Source organism: Plecotus auritus (assembly GCF_963455305.1).
Source record: "Plecotus auritus genome assembly, chromosome: 1".
Taxonomy (NCBI): domain Eukaryota; kingdom Metazoa; phylum Chordata; class Mammalia; order Chiroptera; family Vespertilionidae; genus Plecotus; species Plecotus auritus.
In genome coordinates this window covers 46,810,436-46,836,751 of record NC_137770.1, presented here as the reverse complement: position 1 = coordinate 46,836,751, position 26,316 = coordinate 46,810,436, and the positions used below count along the sequence as shown (strand labels likewise).

The following is a 26,316-nucleotide window of genomic DNA, read 5'->3' as shown; positions in this document are numbered from 1 at the left end:
CAGTGTGCATAGGAATTTGTTCATAGTTTTTTTTTAAACTATAGTCCGGCCCTCCAACGGTCTGAGGGACAGTGAACTGGCCCCCTGTTTAAAAAGTTTGAGGACCCCTGCTATAATGGATCTGGAGGAGGTGGGGCTGGCTCCTGGGCAGGGCTCCAACCAGAGAGAACCTTTCAAGAGGCTTTGCATGCCGGGCTAAGGAGTCGATGTAATGAATCCTCTGGGCCAGGGAATTTGGTAATCAAGCATTTTTGCCTACTCCTACCATTAAAACAAAACAGAAGACCCTCCCAACAACCCAATACATGTTTATCTATATATATAAAAGCCTAAGCAACCGGCCGGCTGCTCAATGACCACCAGGGGGCAGATGCTCAATGCAGGAGCTGCCCAGCAACAGCAACTTTGCAGAGTGCCCTCTCGCACTGTGGGACCCCTGGGGGATGTCGGACTGCCAATTTTGGCCAATTCCTGCAGGCCAGGTCGAGGAACCCCACTGGTGCATGAATCCGTGCATTGGGCCTCTAGTTTACTTGTAATTATATGCATGTCCTATTATCATTAGCCAATCGACTTATACCACAATATAGCTATAAGGCAAGGTTCGTTTTTAATGGTCAGGGATGTACATCTCTCGTTCAAACACTCTTCTTGATCATATCAGCTTCTTAAGAGTGGCTTGTATTTTTAGCCTCATAACTGCCTACAAAGAGTTCATTCCAGGAGTGGGAGACACATGGCTCATTTTCTTAGTAACGTGCTACTGCATTATCAACACTGTTTTCAATCTTCATTTTCTTTGCTGTGACTCTTCTTAAGCTACTTGTCACTTCTGTGAGGGGTGGTTAGTTTAAGTTAAAACAGGACAATGTAATCTGCATGTCCACATATCTGTGTGCGGTAATTACATTGAAAGCAGATGAGCAAGTGAGGGGGCCCTTGTCAGATGCCCCTTGGAAAGCCAGGTCTTTCCCAGGATACCTCAAGAACCACATGTGACACGTGCCCATCTAACCTACAGAATAAAGAGGGCATCGTGTCAATGCAGGCATTAAATGTTAGTGCTTCTTGTGTGTTTAGATAGAAATAATACCAGCAGGCATTCTATAACATTTTCTCTTCCCACCCCAATTCTGGAGACCCTACTTTGGAGACCCCAGCTGTGGACCCAGGAGAGCAGCGAAGGCTTGGGGGCAGGGGGTGGTGATGGGGCCCTTCAGGAAGCTCAGCTAGCTCAGAGGGAGGCAGGTAGACCACTGCTGGGGAAGGAGGGCAGGGCAGAGAGAGAGTCAGGTGGGGATCTCTGTGCCTTTGTCCTGCAGGTGCTGATGCTTAGGCGCTGCCTCACGTGGCTGCGGGCCACGTGGCTGGCTCAGGTCCTGCCCCTGGACCAGAACATACAGTTTCACCAGCTTATGGGCTATGTGGTGGTTGGGCTCTCCCTTGTGCACACTGTGGCCCACGTTGTGAACTTCGGTGAGTGGCCTGGGGCTGGGGGATGGTCGGACCTGAGCCGTTCACAACCACTCAGTTATCCAGTCCCTGTGTGTCCTGCCTGCCTAATGAGTGGAGAAGTGGTGCCCCCGATAAGCCAGCACTCTGGACAAAAGTCCCCGCCTTCATGGGGATCTGGTGGGGAGAGATGGGGACCACAAAGGAAGGTGGAGTGGGAAGAGCTTTTCTTGTGCTTGTCTCCAGTGCTCCGGGCCCAGTCTGAGTCCAGCCCCTTCCAGTTTTGGGAACTGCTGCTCACCACGAGGCCTGGCATTGGCTGGGTCCATGGCTTGGCCTCCCCGACCGGCGTTGCTCTCCTCTTGCTGCTGCTCCTCATGTTCGCCTGCTCCAGCTCCTGCATCCGCAGGAGCGGCCACTTTGAGGTGCCCAACCCTTGCCCCTTTGCCTCTCCCAGGATGGGCTCCCATCTCATATCATGCCGGGCCCCCTCTGACGTACTCCAGAGCCCATGAAGGTCCCAGCCTAGTATGAATATTATGTGTCTATGATTTGGGTTCTGCCATTGGGCTGTTGTTAATGTCTGCCAAGTGCAAGTGTTTTGCTCTAGAAGATTCTGCCTTTTCTCTGGCTCATCCCCTAGTTTGATTAAAGTGGGCTCAAGATGGCATAGGGAGGTGAAGGAACACAGGCCCCCAGGTTTCTAATCTCCACCCCTCCATTTACAGGTCACTCAGCTTCCTCATCTGTAAAATAAAGCTATAATCTTCTCCTTTTGATGTTATTTTAGTAATTAAATGAGATAACGTATGTGAAGCCAGTAACTACCTACCTGGAACATAAGTGCTCCAAAAAAATGTTAGTTTCATCTTTGCTTCCCTCTCTAACCTTCTCAAGACACAGGAGGCCACAGAGGATTTAGTTTGGAGACGCTGGCTGTCCCCTGGACTGACCTGGTCACATCAGAAATAGACATATAAGAGCACCTGCTCTGATCCAGCAGCAGCCCTTTGAAGTAGGAATCAGCATCCTCATTTAACAATGAGGACTCTAAAGCTCAGAAATGTCATTTACTAAGCCAAGGTCCCAAGAGAGTAGCAGAGCGCGTATTACACGTATTAAAACTCGGTGCTCCGCTTTTTTCTTTTCCATTCCCAGAAAACCATTGTTGTCTTGCCTTTCTTTCCCCAGAGAAATAGTCAGTGTGATGGGACATTAGTGCTATGAGGCCTTCGGGGGGTGCTCCACTCTGCCCAGAACACCCCCAGGGGGATGTTTCAGATGTTTGCCTGCTGGCACCAGGAAACGTCCCTTACAGGCTCCCTGGGCCAAGTCCCCAGAACAAAGAAGCGAGGAAGCTTCCCAGCCTCCCACCCAGCCCAGTCCCCAGGAGAGGGCGCGTATGGCCAAGACTCTGGGCACCATCCTGGCTTTGAGGATGGCCCTGAGCCCTGGCCTTGCCTTGAACTCTAGCAGCTTATGCCCCCCCCCCCCCACACCCCTATAGGTGTTCTACTGGACCCACCTGTCCTACCTTCCCATGTGGCTCCTGCTCATCCTGCATGGGCCCAACTTCTGGAAGTGGCTGCTGGTCCCCGGCATCTTGTTCTTCCTGGAGAAGGCCGTTGGGCTGGCGGTGTCCCGCATGGCAGCCCTGAGCATCGTGGAAGTCAATCTCCTCCCCTCCAAGGTGCAAAGAGGGCCTGAGGGGCCAAGGGGAGATGCAGATGGTGGTAGGGCACAGCAGCTGGATATCCTATTTGGTCCCCAAGGAAAAAGGGAGCCCCAGCCCAGGGGAGGAGACAAGCAGAGTGCAAGATCCAATCCAGCCCTTCAGGAGTGACACTATAGGAAGGGGAATGACAGGATACCACTAAAAGCCAGGTCTGCAAAGAATATGCTCAGTTAACATATAGTAAATGGCTATGAGGTAGAGGCCCTGTGCTAAGGTGACAGACACAGAAAAGGCTCAGGCACTGTCATGCTCTCCACGGGTCCCGAGGCTAGTAGGGGATCGGCCCTTTCATTATAGGGCAGGGCTGTATTGGTAAGGGAAGTACAGTTCCAAGAGGAATCAAACTCTGTCTTTGAGAGGCCAGAGAAGACTTCAGAATGAGGGAGGAGATGCCATATCAGGGCTTTGAGAGACGAGTAGGAGTTTGTTGAATTGACAACACATGGAAGGGCATTGCTGAAGGGGTGTGCAGGGCCTAGTGGTGAATGTAGCCTCCCTCTGCAGGCCCCAGGGAACCCCTGAGCAGGGTGGGGAAGAGAGTGTAGTATTACACTGATATATGTTCCAGCTCTGTGGAAGGTGGCTTGGAGGGGACCATTTGGGAAGTTGTTGCACAAATGCAGATAAGAGCACATTAGGGCCTTGACCCTGAACTGGGGCAGTGACTGTGGGATGAGGAGGGGCATATCACAGAAGGACACAAAAGGTAACTAGATGCATTTCAGGGCAGAGAGATAAAGGAGGCTAGGACATCTCCCAGGTGTCTGAGTGACTCGGGCCATTTATGGAGAAAGGGAAGGCAGTTTAGGGCGGGCAGGGCTCTGGGCAACTTGAGTGTGAGGACATGGAAGTTAAATAATACGGCTGTAGTTTATGTCCTGGTTCTGGCATCAGACAGTAATTATTGGATTCAAATGCCATGGTTTCCTGGCTGGTGGCCTTGAGCAAGCTATTTAACCTCTTTGTACCTCAGCTTTCCATCCAGAAGGTGGAGAAAGTATGACAAGTCACTGTGAGGACTAGAGAGAACACTTAAAGTGCTCCTCAGAGCTCTGGCACACAGTAAAGTGCTCAATAAACTGACGCTGGATGATGTTATTATCCCAAGGGTTGGAATGGTGGCCAAATGCTACAGGAGTTTCCAAGAAAGAGGCTAGGACAGTCAGGGAAGGCTTCACAGAGCGGGGAGGGGGTGCGGGGAACCACTAAAAAGCAGCATTTACACCATAAGAAGTAGAATCAAGCCATGAACCCCACTTCAGACACAGCCTGACTCCTCCCTTCTCTGATAGTTGCCCATCCCTAGATAGCTGTGCCGCAGGCGTGGTCCCCACTCACAGGCACAGAGAGGTCTCAGGTGTGAGCTGGCCTGATTTATGGCAGAGGAATGATGCTGGTCTCCTTCTTTCCCCAGGTGACTCATCTCCTCATCAAGAGGCCCCCTCTTTTCAACTACAGGCCTGGCGATTACTTGTATCTGAACATCCCCACCATCGCGCGCTACGAGTGGCACCCCTTCACCATCAGCAGTGCTCCGGAGCAGAAAGGTACGCCAAGTCCTCCCGTCGTTCAGATATTTACTGAGTTCCACTGTGCACCAAGCACAGCCTGGAAACCAGTTACACGGAGGGGAACAAAACCAGGCACGCAGAGTTCGTCTCCAAAAGCTCCCTCTGAAACAAGGAGGCAGATGGGTAGACACGGTGAATGGCCTGGTCAGAGCTGTACCAGCTACTGTGAAGCTCACAGGAGAGGGCCTGACATGATGGGACAAGTAGTCAAGCCTTCGCAGGCATGTGGCATTTCAGCTGAGCTTTGAAAGGTTAGTAGGAGTTTAGTAGACAGGGAAGGGGATGAGGGAGGAGGCAGAGGGGAAGAGCATAAGCAAAAGCATGAAAGCCTAGAAACATGGAGCATCAGATGTTGTTAGAGCTAAGCGCAGGGGTGAGGTAGGGAGGAAAGAAGGGAGGGACACAGAGAGGGAGAGAATGGGGGGACAGGAGAGAGGGTCAGAAGAGGGATGAAAGGCAGACAATGTGGCTGGCAAAGCCATTTAGAGCCGGGTGGGACCAAGGAGACTTTGAATGCAGAGTTGGAAGCTGGATGGCCCAGCAGGTGGGAGCCCACGAAGGTCTTCAGCAGAGGAGCAGCCAGCTCACAGGAAGGGGTACCAGGGGGCTGTGCCAAGAAGCCAGGCTTCCCCACTCCCTGTGGGCATGAGCCGGTTGACCCCCAGGCAGCAGACTCCCTCACACCCTTTGCCCCAGCCCTGCACTACTCCACTTCTCTGCAGGTCCCCAACACCCATAGACCTGTTCAGCTGGCCCTTCCTTCACCCAGCTGTCCTTGGACCCTTCCCCGCACCCCATGCATGTGCCTTCCTTATGGTCCTGGGCTGTTGCTGGAGCCAGTACCCAGACCTCTGCCCTCCTGGCCAGGCCAGAGATTGGCCTTCCCACCTCAAGTGGTGCTTCTGACAGGACAGGCCTTGTGTGGCCTGTTACACTGAGACCCTTGCTTGGCTTCATGAGGGGGAAAGGGGTTCTCTGACCCATCCCTATGAAAAGATTTAGCTTCACTTAGGATGCCTCCTAACCAGAGCCCACAGGACCCAGCTCCCAGAGCTCAGGGTGCAGATGCAAGGCCAGGGTTCCCCCCACATGAGGCTGCACAGCAACCCCCCTTGAATGACCTGATTGGTGGCCTGGATGTAGAATGGGATGAAGACAGGGAGGGAGGTTGAAGAGGGTGGGTTATTTTCTTTCTATTTTTCTTCCCTTTTCTGCTTTCTAAAGAAGATATATGCTCTCAGAAAATTCAGACAATATGGAAATCTGTACAGAAGAAAATTAAAGGCCCTGACTGAGTAGCTCAGTTGATTAGAATGTCATCCTGATACACCAAGGTTGTGGGTCAGATCCTCTGGTTAGGGCATATACAAGAAGCAACTAATGAATGCATAAAAATAAATGGAACGAGTCAATGTTTCTCCCTCTCCCTTCCCTCTTTCTTCTCTCTATCCCCCTCCCTCTCTCTCTCTAAAATCAGTAAATAAAAATAAAATATCATAGTTAAAAAATTAAAATCCTTCAAATAATTCCATTCAAAGAAAACTATGGTCAATCTTTTGGTGAAGAGCCTTCCAGCCGGTACATCTACGTGGATAATCAGATGCAGGGGCAACTTTGCATACATAGGATCACACTGTTCTCACTGTTTTGCAGCCAACTTTTCCTCAGTGAGTAGTGTGTCATGAAAATCTCTGCATGCCAGTTTTTTCAAAAAGAACTTTTTCTTTTCATGGCTGCATAGTATTCCAGTATATTGCTACTAATCTGATTATAATGACTATGTTTATTATATGGATGGGGCATTTATTTGACCAGTTCTTAAAGGGGCTTCTTCAGGGTCTCAGCTTGGAATCCACTTATCTCTTGGGCCGTGAGTCTCCTGCAATGAGCTGAGTCCTTTTGGGGGCTGGAAAATACTCTGACTTTGTTTACAAAGCTGTTTACAGAAATCAGGAGTGGGACTCAGGTTGGCAGCTGTGGCTGTTTTAATGCAACTGACATTTAGAGGGGCCTCCTACGTGTGGGTCACTGTGTGAGGCACTTCAGGATGCATTTGTATAGAGAAGGCATAGCCACCCCTCCCCCACCACGCACACGCACACGCACACGCACACGCACTTATATCCTGAAGGGGGAGGAAGCCTGAGAGAGGAGCATGGGAGGAGGTGTCTGAGGACCTGCGCTCCAGTCCTGACTTTTCAGTTCACTCCTCACAAAGCTGTGAGAACATGCCGCTCCGGCTTCTGTAAGTGCAGGGTTGAACCAGTTTATTTGTGAACTTGGAAGCGGGGGTGGGGAGTGACATCTTTATTTTAATTAACCTCTAATTGAAATTTAGCCTTTTCTTCATTTAGGAATGCAGATAACCCACAACAGTGTTAACAATACTTGTGACTTTTTCTAAATAAAAGCCATAGATTCCTTTATATCACACGGCAATTGTGGCTGATACCTCATCATTACTTCAGATTTCAGTGGCCATGCAACTCCCCAGCGGGAGTTATTTCATGTGTTAACAAAGAAGCGCATACATTCCTAAATCACACATTTGGTTTTTTTTAAAAAATATTGATAACTTTATCATCATAACTGGTTTCTTTTGTAATGCCTATGTATGTTACTTTATGTATTTAAAAACCTTACTGTGAGGAGTCTATCCATTGCCTTCACAGAACTGCCCAGACAGTCCCTGGGTTAAAAGGAAAGAAAAAGGAGGTCTCTTAGGGGCCTTCTCAGTCTAATGTTGTGGATTCTCTCTGGTCCCCCTCAGCAGAAGGGTGGCCACCCCACACTGCCTTTCCGCCAGTCATCGACTCAACAGAGAGCCTTAGGAAGCACCTGCTACATCTCAGGCACTAGGTGCAATTAAAGTCATTGGTCCCACGATCAATTGAACACCTACTATGTGCAGAGCCATTGACAGGCACCTGGCTGAATGTGGGAGGGAGATGGTCCCCACCTTAGTGAGACCCTGGCCTGATGGAGGAGGCAGGGATTCCACCCCAGGGAGCTCCTAGTGTGCTCAGGGCAGCTCTGACCCCTGCCTTGGCAGAGGAGACTGAGCCTTTACTGTGTAGGCTTAGATTGTCTTCATTGAGAAAATTTGCAAGGGAGAGGTCAGATCTCCATGTCCTGTGGCTGTGGCGCTAGTTTAGATCTGAGGACCTGAGCTCCAGGACATTCAACCCAGGACTTGAGCAGCGGACACCCAGCCCCAATTTCTCAGGTGAGCCAAGCGTGCTCCTCGCTGGATTCCAGCATTGATCCTTGCCCCCCATCTCTTGTTCAGACACCATCTGGCTACACATCCGGTCAGAAGGCCAGTGGACAAACAGGCTCTATGAGTCCTTCAAGGCATCAGACCCAGTGGACTGTGACTCCAAGAGACTGTCGAGGAGTTTGAGAATGAGAAGGAGCCAGAGGAGGCCCCAGGTAGGTGCTATGGGGAAGGAAGGGTCCACCATGGAGGACCAAGTTGCCTTCTGCCCGGTTGGTGGCACCAGTCATTGAGCAGCAGTATGCACACTGGCTGAGAGGCAGTGTGAGGACCAAGGCAGCTCAGGATTGTGTGGTCCAAGAGCCTTCTCAAATCTTGAGCCCCCCAGGTCCTCCCCAGTCCGTGCCCTCCATTAAAAGGTGGGGGACAATGAAAAGAGAGGGAAAACTGAGATCAGAAAAATTCACCTCTACATCTCTGCTCCAGCACTTGCTAACTGTATGGCCATGGGCTCATCCTTTAACCTTGCTGAGCCTCAGGTTGTACATTTACGAATTGACTTCCCTTTCTCACATTCAAAGGGCCAGTGGAATGAATGCCTGTAAAGTATTGAATGAACTGGGCAGCATGGTCCAGATGGACCATTCATCATCACCATCAACACCATCAGCATTAGCATCAGCATTGTTTTTTGAATCTGGATGAAACCCACAAAACTTTTTTGTTGCCAGTGCCTGGAGTGCACACAGGCTCTGTGGGGTTTGATAGGAATTCATAGAGATCAGAGCGGCACCTGAGGAAGTAAGAATAGATGAAGGAGACTGAGGGCGCCTGAACACTTAATGAGCTGTACCGCCAGGCTGTAAAACCTGGGGAAGGTCAAAAGAAGAGAAGCCCTGGGCCTGGCCCTGCCCTGCATTCCCTAGAAGAATTTGAAGTCCAGTGGGAAAACCATGGAGCAATCCTGACTGGTCAGATCAGAGAACCCCTCTGGAATGGTGCCAAGAGCAAAACTTTGGGAACTGGAGGGGCAGGTAGAAACAAGAGAGCATTGTCTACTGTTAACCAGGGGAAACTTCCTGAAGGAGGAAGCTGACTTTTGAAACTAGGTGAGTTATGGCACACCGGGAATTGTTAAAAGCCATGTTTCCTTTGGGGCCTTACACACCTCTGCCAAAAAATAAATTGGCACAATCTTTCTGGCGGGCAGTCTGGCCATAAGTGTCAGCATTTTAAATATCTATACCCACTGGCCCAGCAATTCCATTTTTAGGGATTTATCCTAAAAAGCTAGTTGGACAAATGCACAAGAATACCTTAATCACCTTGTTCATTCATTCATTTAGCAAACATTTATTGAGCATAGCACCTACTATTTCCCAAGTACTGTACTAGATGCTGGAGACAAAACATAGGCAGATACATTCACTGCTTATGTTCTGAAGAGACAGCCAATAAACAAATAAAATAGATACTATGTTAAGTGATACAAATGCTGTGAAAACAAATCAAGATAAAGTAGCAATTTTCAACCTTTTTCATAACATGTCACACATAAGCTAAATACTAAAATTCTGTGGCATGCAAAAAAATGTATTATATTTTTTGCTGATCTGACAAAAATAGGTATAGTTTTGATTGGTTTACAAAAAAAAAATAATAATAGTAATTACCTACCCTCATTGCTCCAAAGTAACTTTTTAAAAAATCAGGTGTTTATACTTATATATAAGAATTTCTGGTACCAAGAATTAACTAATCAGATGCAACCTTATTAATGACTAATAAAATGCAACACTATTATATGATCCATATATATATTTTAAAATATTTTTATTGATTTCAGAGAGGAAGCAAGAGGGAGAGAGAGAGATAGAAACATCAATGATGAGAGAGAATCATTGATCTGCTGCCTCCTGCACTCCCCACACTAGGTATCAAGCCCACAACCCAGGCATGTGCTCTTGACCGGAATTGAACCCAGGACCATTCAGTTCACTGAGCCAAATCAGCTAGGGCTATGATCTGTATATTTATGGTTCAAGAAAGGGTATTCACACCTGACTGCTATTGTTGTGTTGGCTGTTGTCATTTTTTCATTCGGCAATCTAAGAGAAAAGAGGTCAGTGCCCCTAACTAAATACTCAGGTATTGCATATTTTAAAAATTCTTGCGGCACACGGGTTGAAAATTGCTGGAGTAAAGGATAGAGATGGAAAAGGTGCTATTTTGTATATGGTAGTTGTTAACAATAATGAGGAAATAAGGATAATCAAAATTCCACAATAAGCAAGTAGATAAATAAGTTACCGATCACCCTTATAATAGAATATAGGTCCCTAAAGAAAGATATGCACTGGAAAGCATGGAAACCTAGTTAAGATATAATAAAGTGGAAAAGCCAGATTACAAAGCAGTATGTTCCATTTATGTAAAAGAGTGTGTGTGTGTGTGTGTGTGTGTGTGTGCGTGTGTGTGTGTGTGTGTGTGTGTGAGGGGTGTGGGGGAGAGTGAGGAAGTCTAGAAGGACAAAGCGAAAATGTTTAAAGAAGTCATATTACCTGATTCAGGTACCTTTTCACTTTATTCGTTAACATTCTGTAATATCTGTATCTTTCAAATTAATGTATTACTTTTGTGATTTAAATAATAAACCAATTCCCATCTTGAAACCAAGAAAGGTTTGCAATCCCAGCCCATCTATTCCAAGGCCATGGCACAGGGAGCAGTGGTGTCCAACAAGGACGTCAGTGTGGAGCTGACCTCCTACAAGTGCGAGAGTGCTCCGTGGCAGGGGGGCGAAGGCCTGGTGCACACAGGGACACAGTCACAGTGCGGAGCCTCGGCCAGCAACCGGGTTCTGGTAAGTGGTAAGGCTGAGGAAGCTGGGCTGGAGGCTGGGGAGCCAGTGGTTTGTCTCCCAGGGGTGGTGGGTCCTTGGAACTTGGAAGAGAGGGCCTTAAGGGCAGCCACCTGCAGGAAGACCTCACATTTCATGGTGTTTCTGCACAGTCATCTGCATCCCACCCTCATAACTTTTGCCATATTCACTTCCCACCATAATATTTCCTATCTCACATGTGTATCCCAACATTACTTTAAACTTACTTGTATTTAAAAAGGACTCTTTTGATGGCTACTGTTAGTGGAAAACATATCCAATGCCATAAACAGACGGTAGCTCTAAGAGTAAAAACAATGAAAACCAATGTTATTAGACTTGTCAGATGTTTCTGCCTGCCAAGTCTCGGAGCCTGAAGCTGCATTCCAGTGCTCTGCTCGTTTTCTCTCTCTCTCTCTCTCTCTCTCTCTCTCTCTCTCTCTCTCTCTCTCTCTCTCTCTCTCTCTTTCTTTCTCATTTTGTTAAAAGAAAAAAAAAGAGGAGGGATTAGTAAATACTAAAGACATAGAAATTATAATGTAAGGCTTTCTCTTTGCAATCAGAAGGATTAAAAAATATAGAAAGGTCTTGGTCTCTCACAGTGTATCTCCCAAAGTCACCAGAAGTAGTTCACATCCAACACGTGGGGAACACAGCATTCCGTCTCCTCAGACAAAGGAGCGACACAGTGCAATGTGGAGAACACTGGACAGGCCTCAGGACACTCAGGCTCTGCCCCAGCTCAGGGGGAGCTGTGCGAGTCACTGGTGCGCTCTCATATGCAGCTCCCATTCTGTGAAATGAGGGGTTGGCCTGGACGACAGTGAAGGTCCCTTCTAACTCTGCCTTCTGGTGCCAGAGAGGGAGTTACCACAGGACACTGTAGCCTGCTTGGGCGTCTGCTTCCTTCACCTCCAGAATTTGACCTCAACAAGTCTAGTCTGCCTGCTGACTGTTGCTCAGGCCCCAAGGAGTCAGGCAGGCCTGCTCCCTGTCCCCAGGGGGCTCCGGTCAGCCAGCCACTGGCTTTCTGCCTGGGTCAGCTGGGCAGAGCTTCAAGGAGGAGCGACCACTTCAAAGCAGCTGGACACTGAAGGATGCACAGGAATTGGTCAGAGGAAAAGGTGTTCTGAGGGGAAGGAACGTTTAAGGGCAGGGAATTGTCTAGAGATGTGACAGTTATTGGGAGGGGCTGGAGACAGAGTCGAACATGTGTTTGGTCACACCCTGAAGCTGACTGGTAATGGCCCACAGAGCTGATCGTTAAGTTCCCATGAATTCTGAGAGCCAGTTATTAAATGCAGACCTTGGTGGGAGCCAAGGTCAGTATTCACACCAGAAATCAACAGACCTAACATCCAGGAGTTTCGTTGCTGTTGCTGAAGAGTGAGTGAGTTTTCCAGAACACCAGTGATGTTCTCTCCCAGAAGGTCACCATGCTCCCTTGGAATGGTTAGGGCAGAAAAGGCAATCCCCTTTTAGTGAAGTTGCTCAAGCTGGCAAGCGCTTGGAAGCCTCTGAGAAATGCCTGCCATGCTCTCTCCCAGAGACCCACAGCTCACTGCTGTACTCCTCGCAGGTCTCTGAGATGCCCCCTGAGAACCACCAACTCTGTAACATTAAGGTGAGTGGCTCCGGGATCCCCTGCCCAAGCCCCTCCATTCCCCACGGGCTGATTTCCAGGTGTCCAGAGAATGGAACCAAACCCTCCAGTCCCAGGGGCACGCAGGGATGCTGGTGGAGCCCTGCTCCCATCAGCTCTGCATCCTGACATTCTAGGGCTCTCGCAGAAGTGAACTCAGAGCACAGAACTTAGACCTGGTTCCAGGCCAGGAGACAACTGCCTGTGTAGAAAGGGGGTCCTAAAGCCTTGGGGTCCAGCTCTCCCTACACCACTCACCACTCTCTTTCCTCAAACCGCTCCGGTGCACAGTGCTACATCGATGGCCCTTATGGAACGCCCACCCGCAGGATCTTCGCCTCTGAGCATGCTGTGCTCATCGGGGCGGGCATTGGCATCACGCCCTTTGCTTCCATCCTGCAGAGCATCATGTACAGGTGGGTGGCCTGCAGCAGAGTCCTGAGAGAACCTTCCCCTCTTCTCTCCCTCTCCCCGCTCCCTTCTCTCCTTTTAGTATCTCTCTTTCCCCTTTTCTCTCTTTCCTCCCCTGCTCATACAGCCTCTTTTTTCAGGGTCTCACCCCTCTCCTTTCTCATAGGGTGGGTTCTGTCACCCCATCCTCCTTCCCTGTCCCCTGCACTGTGCTTTGAGGTCCTAAAAGTCTCCTATTCATCCCAAATTCAAAACCCCTGCTCCCGCCTCCCCTAAGGTACCAGAAGAGGAAGCACATTTGCCCCAACTGCCAGCACTGCTGGGTGGAGGGCATCCAGGACGATGACATGAAGCTCCACAAGGTAAGCATGGCCCTCCGCAGCGGGCCTGGAACCTCTCCCTGGGAGACCATCTGGAACAGGAGCCAGGCCCTCCTGTGCAGAGATAGGGGAGGGACAGGTGACCTCTCCCCTGCTGGGATCTGCTGGCCCCTACACTTCCCCCAGTGCCCTGCATTTCCTAATGCCTCCTAAGTACCCAGCCTCCCCACTTCCATCACCCCTCATCATCCCTGAGAGATGTTCTGACGACAGTGTCTCATTAAAGACCAAGGAGCTTGAAAATCAGACAGTCTGGATCCAGTTATAGCCATGATGCTTACTAGCCATCACCTGGTGGTGGTTTTAAAAATGAAAACATTTGCCTTTTGAAATTTTATTATTTTGACTAGGCCACTTCAAAGAATTTCTTTGTTAAAAATACATTTTTATTAATTTCAGAGAAGAATGGAGAGGGAGAGAGAGATAGAAACATCAATGATGAGAGAGACTCATTGATCGGTTGCCTCCTGTATGCCCCCTTCTGAAGATCAAACCCAAAACCTGGACATGTGCCATGACCTAGAATCAAACTGTGACCAGGTTGATTGGAGCAGTTGGTTGGAGCATTATCCCATACACCAAAAGGTTGCAGGTTGGATTCTCAGTCAGGGCACATACCTAGGTTGCAGGTTCGATCCCAGTCAGGGTGTGTACAGGAGGCAACAGATGGATGTTTCTCTCTCCTTCTGTTCCTTCCCCTCTCTCTAAAAATCAATAAAAACATATCCTTGGGTGAGGATTTTTAAAAATAAATAGATAAGTAATGTTTTTCTGGCTGTCCTATGCTTAAGATCTCAGTACATTGCTTGCTGTAACAATAGATTATTATAAAAAATCCTGACCCAACAGTCAGGAACCTGGGTTCTGGCCCCATGCTGCTCTGTGGCCTGGTCAAGGCTCCTCACCTCTGAGAGCCTCAGTTTCCCCCTCCTTAAATAGGGATGATAATGTGTACCCTGTTCATGCCAGGGTAGTTATACAGGCCTTGGAGATCAGACATGAGCTGGGAACTTGCTAGGCCCCACCTCAGAACCAAAGGGTCCCTCTCTCTAGGTGGACTTCATCTGGATCAATCGAGACCAGCGGTCTTTCGAGTGGTTTGTGAGCCTCTTGACCAAACTGGAGATGGACCAGGCTGAGGAGCCTCAAGAGGGTAGGAGAGGGACAGAGCCTGAGGAGGGTGGGAGTGGGACTGGGTCTTCGTGAGAAGGTGTTTAGATTATTCTATTTCTATAAAAAATGTGTGTGGGGGGAGAGGATTGCTTTTATTTTCCACTTACATGTAACATTTTGTGAAACAAAAAATAAAGGAGAAAAAAAAATCATTCATAATCCATCCAGCTATCTTGTCTATCCCAGGCATTTTAAAGGATTTCTTTCTGGGATTTTTTCTTATTCACATTTTATAAAAATGTATGCTCTTCTTTTTTTCTAATTTCTCTTTTTCATGACATTTCTTTTCATTCAAAGTGAGTACTTGTTGAAAATTTAGATATCTAGGCCTCACCTGAGAGCTTCAAAGCAAATTCTGTGGGTGGAGGCCCAGGAACAAACATTTTAACATATTTCTCAGGTGATTCTTATTCATACCTTTTTTTAAAATTTATTTTATCCCCACAGATTGCTAGTCCTTTATTTATTTATTTGTATTAAACGTATTGAGGTGACATTGGTTAATAAGATTATATAGGTTTCAAGTGTGCATTTCTATGACACATGATCTGTAGATGGCATTGTGTGCCCACCACTCAAAGTCAAATCATCTTCTGTCACCATATATTTGGCCTCCTTTACACTTTACTACCCCCCACTGCCTTCCCTTTGGTAACCGCCATACTATTGTCTTTGTCTATGAGTTTCAGTTTTACGTCCTACATATGAGTGAAATCATGGTTCTTAGTTTTTTCTGACTTATTTCACTTAGTATAATATTCTCAAAGTCCATCCATGTTGTCACAAATGGCAGTATTTCTTCTTTTCTATGGCTGAGTAGTATTCCATCCTATCTAATAAAGAGGGAATATGCTAATTGACCCTCACGCTGTTGCAAAGATGGCAGCACCCACAGCCAATAAGGAGGGAATATGCTAATTGACTGCCCAGCCCTCAAAGATGGTGGCGCCCACAGCCAATAAGGAGGGAATATGCTAATTGACTTCCACACCCTCAAAGATGGCAGCACCCACAGCCACAAGATGGCGGCACCCAGTCCCCTCAGCCCCACTGGGGCGGCAGGTGCACTGCAAGGCCGGGCACCTGCCTCTAGAGTCCCCCAGTCCCCTCAGCCCCTCAGCCACCCAGGGCCGGCTCAAGGCACAGGCAAGTCTCGGATGGCAGCTGCCCAGCTGCCCAGGGCCGCCCAGGGCCACCCAAGGCTCAGGTAACCAGGGCCGGCTGAGGCTTGGGCTGCCAGCAGTGGCAGCAGCAGAGGTGTGATGGGGCATTGCCTTCTCCTGATCGCCGGGTCGCCTCCTACCCCTGAGGGCTCCCAGACTGTGAGAGGGGGCAGGCCGGGCTGAGGGACCCCCCACTCCAGTGAATGAATTTTCATCCACTGGGCCTCTAGTAGTATATATGAACCACATCTTGTTTATCTAATCATCTATCGAAGGACATTTTGGTTGTTCCATGTATTGGCCACCGTGAATAGTGCTGCAATGAACATAGAGGTGCATATAACTTTTCAAATAAATGTTTTCAAGTTTTTCCAGGAGATACCCAGAAGATTTGCTGGGTCATATCGTAAGTTTTTTGAGAAACCACCATACTGTTTTCCATAGTGGTTGTACCAGTTTACATTCCCACCAGCAGTGAATGAGGGTTCCCTTTTCTCCACAACTTTTCTAACACTTGTTATTTCTTGTTTTGTTGATAATAGCCATCCTAACAGGTATGAGCTGGTATCCCATTGTAGTTTTGATTTGTATTTCCCTGATAGCTAGTGAAGTTGAGCATCTTTTCATATATCTGTTGGCCATTTGAATGTCTTCTTGGGAGAAGTGTCTGTTCAGGTCCTCTGCCCATTTTTTTTTTTTAATTGGATTGTTCGTTTGGTAATGAGTTGTATGAGTTCTTTATATATTTTGAATATTAACCTCTTGTCGGAGCTATTGTTTGCAAATATCATCTCCCATTTGGTTGATGCCTTTTTGTTTTATTGGTAGTTTCTTTTGCTGTGAAGAAGCTTTTTAGTTTGATATAGTCCCATTCATTTAATTTTGCCTTTACTTCCCTTGACCTTTGGGGTCAAATTTATAAAATCTTCTCCAAGACCAAGATCCATGAGTTTAGTACCTACTTTTTCTTCTTTGTAATTTATTGTTTCAGATCTCATATTTAGGTCTTCTATCCATTTTGAATTAATTTTGTATATGAGGACAAACTGTAGTCTAGTTTCATTCTTTTTGGGTGGCTTTCTAATTTTCCTAGCACCATTTATTGAAGAGGCTTTCTTTTCTCCATCGTGTGTTTTTGGCTCCTTTGTCAAAAATTATTTGCCCAAATACATGTGGTTTTATTTATGGGTTCACAATTCTTTTCCATTGGTCTGTGTGTCTGTTTTTCTGCCAATACCATGCTGTTTTGATTATTGTTACTCTGTAGTATAATTTGAAATCAGGTAGTGTGATACCTCTGGCTTCATTCTTTTTTCTGAGGATTGCTTTGACCATTCGAAATCTTTTTTTGTTTCATACAAATCTGATAATTTTTTGTTCTATTTCTTTAAAAAATGACATTGGGCCCTAGACCGTTTTGCTCAGTGTGTAGAGCATTGGCCTGTGAACTGAAGGGTCCAGGATTTAATTCCAGTTAAGGGCATGTACCTGTACCTCAGTTGCAGGTTCGATCCCCCACCCTGGTTGGGGTCTGTGTGGGAGGCAACCAATCAATGTTTCTATCTCTCTGTCTCGCCTTCTCCCTTTCACTTTCTCTAAAAACCAATGGAAAAATATTGTCGGATGAAGACTGACCAAAAAAAAAAAATGACATTGGGATTTTGATTTTAACATACTTCTCAGATGATTCTTATTCATACCTTTAAAAAAAAGGTTGTTTATGGATAATTTATATACAATAAAACTCACAACGAATACAATGACATTTTGACAAATGTGTACAGTTGTGTAACCATCAGCATAATCAATATAGGGAACATTTCTATTATCCCCCCAAAAGTTCCTTCATCACATTTTGCATTAACAACCTCCCCTCAACTTGTAATCTTTGGCAACCACTGATCTGCTTTCTATCACTATAGTTTCTAGAATTTCATAAAAGGAATAATATAATCCATAGTCTTTTCTATGTTACTTCTTTCACTTAACATAATATCTTTGAGATTTATCCATGTTGTTGCGTGTATCAATAAGTAAATTCCTTTTATCACTGAGTAGTTTTCTATTTTATGATATATCACAGTCTGTTTTTCCATTCATTTGTTGATGGATATTAGAGTTTTCACTTTTTTAGCTATTTTGAATAAAACTACTATACATATGTGCATACAAGTCCTTGTGTGAACATACGTTTTTATCTCTTAGGGGTAAATATTTAAAAGTGGGATTGCTAGGCATGTGTTAAGTTTAAATTTATTAAGAAACTGCCAAATTGTTTTCCAAAGTGGCTGTATCATTTTGCATTTCCATCAGCAATGGATGAGAGTTCCAGTTGCTCCACAATTTCACCAAAATTTGATATTGGCGTCTTTTTTATTTTAGCTGTTCTAGTGGGTGTATAGGGATATTTTAATGTGCTCTTAATTTGAATTTCTTTAATGATTAATGATATTGAACATTTTTTCATGTTCTTATTTGTTATTTGTACATCTTTGTAAAGTTTCAAATATTTAGTCCACTTTTTAAATCCAGATGTTTGTCTTCTTTATTAAGTTGTAAGAGTTATATCCATATTCTGGAAACAGGTCTACTATCAGGTGTGCATTGTACAGATACATTCCCCCAGTCTGTGGTTTGTGTTTTCATTTTCTTAAGTTGTCTTTCGAAGCACAAATTTTTAAATTTTGATGATATTCAAATTATCAATTTTTTCTTTTATTCTTTATGCATTTTGTGTCCTATCTAATATCTTTGCTTTACCAAGGTCATGAGTTTTTTCTCCTATGGTACCTTCTAAAAGTTTTGTAATTTTAGCTCATTTAGATCAGTCTCATAGCACAGTGGTCAGCAAACTGCGGCTCGTGAACCACATGCGGCTCGCAAGCCGCGATTTGCCGCTCTGTTGACTAATGAGTTTGCCGACCACTGGGATGGGGCTTAATCACAAGGAACAACAACAACCTGTAATTATTGGAATCGAGAGTCTAGGTCAGTGGTTGGCAAACTCATTAGTCAACAGAGCCGCATGTGGCTCGCAAGCCGCAGTTTGCCGACCACTGTCATAGCAAGTTCAACAAGGTCAGGATGTAAAATCAATATGCAAAAATCAATTGTATTATTATTTACTAACAACAAATAATTTGTAATTGGAAAAATTTTAAAACATGAAATACTTAAGGATAAATATAGCAAAATATGGGCAAGATCTGTACACTGAAAACTACAAAACATTTCTGGCAAGTGGTTTTCTTTATATTTCTTGTACTTGTAGTTCATTAAACTTCTTGGATATATGAGCTTGTAGCCACTCTTTCTTTACATTTTTTTTTCTCTCCTTTCTCCCTTCCTGTCACTTCAGTTACACAGATGTCAGACAGTGTGATATTCTGCAGGTCACTGAGACTCCGTTCTTGTTTTTTTTTTTCCCCTTTCTCTCAACCTATGCTTCATTCTGGATGGTTTCTATTGCTGTCTCTTCAACATCACTGATCTTTCCTTCTGCAGTGCCTTATCTGTCATTTCCATCTTAATCAAAATTTGAGCAGTTTTAAAAAAAAAGTTATTGAGAAGCTGATTCTAAAATTTATTTGGAAAACCAAAGGGCCTAAAATAGCTGTTAATCCTATCCATTGTATTTTTTATTCTGTCATATTTTTCTTCTCTAGAAGGTCCATTTGGGTCTTTTTTATGTCTTTCATTTCTCTCCTCATCATACCTGCTTTGTTTTGATTTGACATTCTCAAGCACATTTATAAATGTGTAACATGTTTGTCTAAGTCCATCATATCTACTATTTCTGGGTCTGTTTCTAATTACTAATTTTTTCCTATTTATGAATCGTTCTCCTGCTTCTTTTCATGCTAGATAACTTTTTTCTTTCTTTTTTTTTAAACCCTCCCCCAGACAGAAGGCCAGTGCCGCCCCCTGCCTTCCACCCCCTTCCGTGATCCTTAGGGGGCTCCATCCTACCCATTTGGGAAGGGCACCCCCTTTCATGCTACCCAGGGAATCCCAATCCCAAAGGAGGTGCCCTTGGCACCCTTTGGAAGCTCAGAAGATAGGCCAAGGAGCAGGTGAAAGTCTCAGGGAGAGATCTGGTCCCTGGGACGGGGAGAGCACCAGCTCAGAGTGGCAGCAAAGGGCTGAGGGGCCTGGAGGCAAGGCAAAGGCTCTTATGGCTCCTGGAGGCTCCTCTCAGTGTCTACGGCCATACCACCCTGAACATGCCTGATCTCGGGTGATCTTGAAATGGGCGACTGACTGGGAATACCAGGAGCTGTAGGTTTTTTCGCTCCCCCTGGTGCCCACCCCCTATAGGCATACTAGCCCACAAGCCTAGCCTGACCATTAACTTTTTTTTAAATTCTTTTTTGTTTAAAGTATTATATATAGTATTACATATGTCTCCTTTTCCCCCCCATTGACCTCTCTCCAGCCAGCCACCCCCAGCACATGCCCTCACCCCCCTAGTGTCTGTGTCCATTGGTTATGCTTATATGCAGGTATACAAGTCCTTTGGTTAATCTCTTCCTCCCCCTCCCCTGCCTTCCCTCTGAAGTTTGACGGTCTGTTCGATGCTTCCTGATCTCTGGATCTATTTTGTTCATCAGTTTATGTTGTTCATTGTATTCCACAAATGAGTGAGATCATGTGATATTTATCTTTCTACGACTGGCTTATTTCGCTTAACATAATGCTCTCCACTTCCACGCATGCTATTGCAAATGGTAAAAGTTCCTTCTTTTTTATAGCAGTGTAGTATTCCATTGTGTGGATGTACCACAGCTTTTTAATCCACTCATCTGTTGATGGGCACTTAGGCTGTTTCCAAATCTTAGCTATGGTGAATTGTGCTGCTATGAACATAGGGGTGCATATGTTCTTTCTGATTGGTGTTTCTGGTTTCTTGGGATATTTTTCTCGGAGTGGGGTTACTCTGCCCATTAACTTTTTATTGGCTGCTGAGCATTGTGAATTGCATGTTGTTGTGTTCTGGATTTTGTGGCATTTCTTTAACTTTATTCTGGTGCACAGCTGCATTATTTGGGATAATTTGAATCCTTTCAGGACTTGCTTCAACTTCTGGTATGGCGAGTCCAGGACAGACTTTATTATGGGACTAATTTAGCCCCAGTACTAAGAGGTTATACCTCTGAGGACTCTACCTACTAGCCTGGCCTGTGTATTACAAGATCTCACTACTCTTTCTGGTGGAAACACAAATTATTCCCAGCTCTTTTTGAGCTCCAGGTACTGTTCAGCCTAGTGTTTTCCAGAAAGTTTCTTTCAGACATGTAAAGATGAATGCTTAGCCAAAGGCTTAGGGGAACCTTTATGCAGATTTCCAGAGCTAGCATCTTCCCTTCCTTCTCCCCGACTTCCTCCCTTCCTCTTTCTCGTCTTCCTTCCCCTTCTCTCTGTGGTTGCCTTTTCCCAGTATTGTTCCTGCATATTCTAGTTGTCTTGGCCTCCTGAACCCCGATTTCTGTCTCCTCGCTCAGTGAGACCAGCTCCAGGCTGGGACAATTGCAAGGCTCTCTTCATTTGTTTCCCTCTCTTGACAATTACAGTCTTGCACTACCTGTTGACCATTGTTTTATATATTTTGTCCATTTTTCTGGTTGCTTAAGGTGAGAAAGTAAATATGGTTCTTTTTGTCCAACATACATTTTTAATGTACATAACCAGTTAGTAGAAATGAACATGTGAATAAGCACATATATGTATTAGGGTTGAATGCTCAATATTTTTCCTGATGCGGTGGCAATAAATAAAAACGTTTTAAGAGTGCTCTAAGATAAAGATTAAACACCTTAGCATATATGAGTTCTTTTACTGTTTGGGCCCTTCTTTTATACTTTCATCAAAAATGAATGTTTCGAATGTCCTCCTCCAGCCCCTGCAGGGTCCCCCCACCCCACCCAAGTGTACATTCTGCATTATTCACTAAGCCAGTGCTTCGTGTGTATGATGACATGCTTCTCTGGGTTATATCACAGCCTTCATGGGACACCTTTGTGGGATACTGATGTTTTGACCCATGTCCTAAAGTTAATCTATTAACGTCATTATTATTTTTTTAAATATATTTTTATTGATTTCTGAGAGGAAGGGAGAAAGAGACAGAAACGTCAATGATGAGAGAGAATCATTGATTGGCTGCTTCCTGCATGCTCCACACTGGGGATTGAGCCCACTACCTGGGCATGTGTTCTGACTGGGAATTGAACCATGACCTTCTCCTGATTCATAGGCCGATACTCAACCACTGAGCTGGGCAGCTTCATTATTTCTGTTTCATTTTGTTTTACTTGTGGAATAACTTATACAAGAAGGAATATCTTTAGATCTGTTTCTAACTTCAAGAGAATTACGTGGTTTGGTGTTTTTTTTTTTAAATACTAGTTGAGTTTATTGGAATTAGATCTTATTTGGCTGCTTAACTATCACAAGGTTGCCATGAGTAAATTCAAATTTCAATAATAAACATAGTTTATAAGTTCAAGTAATCAAACATCGTTTTCTGCAGGAAACATTCAGACAGATGTAGCTTACTATAGCAAACATCTAAAGCCTTAAAGCCAAGTCACCAACCTTTGGAAGATAACTATTAAACGTCGGAAGGTTGCAGTAAAGCTCCTTGCCCTTTCTTGTAAATAACAATTATAGCAAATATTTACATAGCATCAACTTTGTTTTGAACGTTTTTGTGCATACCAATTCATTAGAAACTGGATTTTTTTGATGTAAGTAAGCAAGGGGAAAGTTTAGATTTAATTTAAATTTCTAGTTACTGGTATATAAATATTTACTGTTTGCTTCTTCCTGATCCATATAAACAAAGGCTACCAGCTAACCCAGTGCTTTCCGTTCTCAAGGCCACTTGAGTCAACCCTGTATTACCTCAAATTACGGTCTCTGATTTTTAATTTTATACTGAGGTTTGAGTTAAAGAATTTGCAGTTTATCATTTTTAATTTCTGTAGCTTACGCTTTAATCATTATGTTGGGTTTGAATCTTTATCCCATAGTAGCTAAGAAGCTTGGGCACATTATTTAACTGCTTTGCTTCAATTTCCTCATCTGAAAAATATGGATACAAATGGATTGTTGTGCGAATTAAGTGAGATATCATATGTGCAGCACTTACAACAGTGAGTGGAGCTTAATAACTGCTCAGTAAATATAGTAGTAATGGTAGTAGTAGTAATGGTAGCTGTTCAATAAATTTAATAGTAGTAGAAGTAGTAAAACTCAATAAATTTAGCAATAGCAGTAGTGAATGATATAGTTAGTGACTTGCCACAAATTATTTAACCAAGCTTTTACTACTGGACATTTTGTTTATTCCTAGTTCTCCACCACCATAAGTAAAGCTGCAATTAATATATATGTGCACATAGTGGGGGTTTTTTCTCCTTCCTTTGGATGATTTCCTTAGGAGAGTGTCCCAGAAATTGGATGACTGTCTCAAACTCAGCTGTTTTGAAGAGGGAGAAACTATGTCAGGTTTGATCTTTCTTCTCCCTCCCACACGGGGTCTCCTCTCTTCTCTTACCCCTCTCTGGGGTGTGGTGACTGTAGGAGGGTGAAGAGGGTCAGGGCTCTCCCAGATAGGCATCCTTTGTAGTACATCACCCTCCCACACCACCCAGCACTACTCAAGTTCACCGATATGTGACATAAAATATGGTGTCCCTTCTAAGGCCATTTGCATTTTAACAGTGGCCGAGACCTTAAGCCAAAGGGAAACTGGGCTAATGGTGCCAGATGAAACCATCGAGAGCTAGGTGGGAATTACACAATTCTTTAGACGGTGGGGAGGAGAAGGATGCCGTGATCATCAGCTCATGAATCCAACAGCCTGGATCGGGCCTTGCCACTTCTGACTTTGCTCGGATGCACAGGCCCTTGTGGTACCATGGAAAATGGTAACATCTGTATGCCATGTCTGGGAAAACGGAGGAAGGAGCCTGAACACAGAGCTGCCCACCTGGGAGCTCCCGGTGTCCTGAGGGCCGAGAAGGGTCAGCACCTCAGCTAACCTGTCCCATTGCAGGCATCTGACGGAGGCTGCTCAGACCTGATGGTCTCCATGATGTCAGCCTGTGCCCTTTCCCTTTGGCCCTCTGACTCCCCTTTCTGAAGCGCTGTTTCCATCCTGCCATGCTCGGCTCACATCCCCTCCACCTGCCCCCATTTCCTAGCACACAAGTCCTGTTGCGTTCTAGCCTCAGAGTGTCCAGTCCCACCTCCTGCTTGCTGCTCCTGTTCAAGGATCCTCTGCTTCGGCCAGGCAGTCACCTCATGCCCCACAATCACCAAGTTTGTCCCAACCTCTTGCCCTTGGCTCAGGCATAGTTCCCCTTCTCAGGATGCCTTGCTTTCATCTCCTCTTTGAGTCTTGCCTCTCCTCCAAAACCTCACCCAATCCCCACCCTCCCAGGGAGCAGCTCTACTCCAGCCCTTCCCTGTGTAGCAGTAGCATTTGCCATCATCCTCTCACTCAATCCTTGGCATTTGGTCTCAGTTACCATTTCACGTGTGCATGGCTGGTGTCCCCAACCTGCCTGAGCAGCCGCCATGTGGAATGGAAGGGCACATGCTTCGGAGCCCAAGGACTGCCACAATGCCCTGGGATTGATTTTCCCTCTAGAAACAGAACCCCTGGGTGGTGGTGAGGCTCACATTAGACACGGAATATGAACCAATTCATGTATGTGGAGCGCAGAGCAGGCCCAGCTCAAGCAGTGGGCTCGTTCCTGTCTACAGCACAGGTCACGTGGGGGTCCTGGGTGAACACAGTGGCTGCAGGTGTGAGTTCCAAGCCCTCTTGGTGTCCCACCAAGCCCGAGGGCGAGGTGGCTGACATTCTGTGCCCATCACAGCCGCTGGCCCTTCAGTGCCACTCTCTCCTCCCACCACGTAGGCCGCTTCCTAGAGCTGCACATGTACATGACCTCTGCACTGAGCAAGAACGACATGAAGGCCATCGGCCTGCAGATGGCTCTCGACATCGTGGCCAAGAAGGAGAAGAAGGACTCCATCACAGGCCTCCAGACGCGCACCCAGCCGGGGCGGCCTGACTGGAGCAAGGTAAAGCCTGGCTGGAGTCACAGCCCGCAGGTACCCATGCGGCTGAGAGCCTGAGTGGTGGCCATGTAGATAAAGGCCCAGCAGCCAGAGGCAAAGCGTGAGGCTGGCATCTGGAGTCCAGCCAGGATCGCAGGGCTGGATCCGGAGGCAGGGGACCTACTTCTGGATCCATCACTCGCTCACTTTACTCCATGATTAGCTTCAGTTTCCCCATCTATTTAGAGAGGAAGTCAGCCCATTTGACTTCCAAGGTCTCCCCCAGCTCTGACCCGTCCCCCCGCCCCCCCGCGCCCATGAACCAGAGTCAGAAGGCCCAAATGGACAGCATCCATGTCTTATCCCTTCCTGTGCAAATGGGGGAAATGAGGCCCAGGGACATAAGATAGTTTGCAGCCTTCCTATTTTATTTCTCAGGTTGGTTTTATTTTTCTTCCCTGAGTGCTTACCAACTGGGGGCTACGGTTTCACAAAGTGACCCAGAAAGTACTGCTTTTCCAACTGCTGCCGATACTCCAGGCCCAGGGAGTGAGAGCTGAGGGGAACGGCTGCCAGTGGTGGTTGGGCACCAAAGAGGACTTTCAGCAAAGGCAGCTCTTAAGCAGAATCTGGGGTGGAAAAGGGTCCTCACTGGGGGAAGAAGCCCGACTTCAGGAAAGACTTTCAGTGGAGGCGTGGGGCCAGCTGGAGGCCACACAAGGTTCAGGGCAGTTGGTGTCAGCATGCCGCTCAGGGCTCTGTCATTGTCCTCCAACATGGCAGTTAGTGGGGTGTGCATCTCCCCCTCACACACAGCTCCATAGGCGAGGGCCCCGGTCTTACTTTTCTCTGGCCCATCCCCTCCCTGGGGTGGGGGTCAGGTTATGGGTGGAGCAATGGCCCCTAAAGGAATGGCTGCATGTTACACTCTCTGCTCTGAAGACAAGCAGATGAGTCTTGGCATTCTTCTTGGGGACAGACAGATGGCCGTGGCTGCCACTGCCAACCCATGGCATTGCCAGCTTCAGGTGGGTATGTCACGGGGTGGGCCCACAGTGCCACCTGTTCTCCCTCTGTTCTTCCCCAACCCCGTGGACTCCAGGTGTTCCAGAAAGTGGCCGCTGAGAAGAAGGGCAAGGTGCAGGTCTTCTTCTGCGGCTCCCCAGCCTTGGCCAAGGTGCTCAGGGTCCACTGTGAGCAGTTAAGCTTCAGATTCTTCCAAGAGAACTTCTAGCCCCACCTCTCCGAGCTCCGCCCACTCCACCAGCCAGTGGATCGCCTTGCACAGCGCCCCTCAGCGACCAGCCTCCCACAGCCACACGCAGAGCAGGAGGCCCCACAGGCAGGTGGACTTCCTTCATAGGGGGGTGGGATGGGAGGTTTCCAGGGCAACTGCTCCTCCAAAAGTACAACAGGGGTCCTTCCTAGACCTGCCTAATCATCACAATCAGGAAATTTCTCCCCCACCACTTTATTATGAACTTGTTCAAATATACAGAAAATTAAGGGAATTGTATAGTGAACAGTGTTATCTACTTTCTAGATTCCTCAGTTAACATTTTGCTATATTTGCTTTATGACATATTATCCACCTATCTCTCCCTCTATCCACCCATCAA

At 46.3% G+C, this 26,316-nt stretch overlaps 1 protein-coding gene across 1 annotated transcript in view; it reads left to right on the top strand.

The window, feature by feature from the left end:
* The window catches only part of NOX5 (NADPH oxidase 5), a gene marked incomplete at both ends in the record, with an annotated part of 39,747 nt that extends 13,816 nt beyond the window's left edge, over window positions 1-25,931 (top strand). Inside the window, 12 exons of the mRNA XM_080666829.1 lie at window positions 1,323-1,476; window positions 1,699-1,877; window positions 2,960-3,142; window positions 4,602-4,734; window positions 8,048-8,190; window positions 10,686-10,838; window positions 12,436-12,480; window positions 12,790-12,914; window positions 13,187-13,271; window positions 14,343-14,442; window positions 24,555-24,721; window positions 25,800-25,931. Of these exons, the coding sequence (XP_080522955.1) occupies window positions 1,323-1,476; window positions 1,699-1,877; window positions 2,960-3,142; window positions 4,602-4,734; window positions 8,048-8,190; window positions 10,686-10,838; window positions 12,436-12,480; window positions 12,790-12,914; window positions 13,187-13,271; window positions 14,343-14,442; window positions 24,555-24,721; window positions 25,800-25,931 (1,599 nt within the window). The remainder of the gene's footprint in view (window positions 1-1,322; window positions 1,477-1,698; window positions 1,878-2,959; window positions 3,143-4,601; window positions 4,735-8,047; window positions 8,191-10,685; window positions 10,839-12,435; window positions 12,481-12,789; window positions 12,915-13,186; window positions 13,272-14,342; window positions 14,443-24,554; window positions 24,722-25,799) is intronic.
* Between the last annotated feature and the right edge of the window lie 385 nt (window positions 25,932-26,316).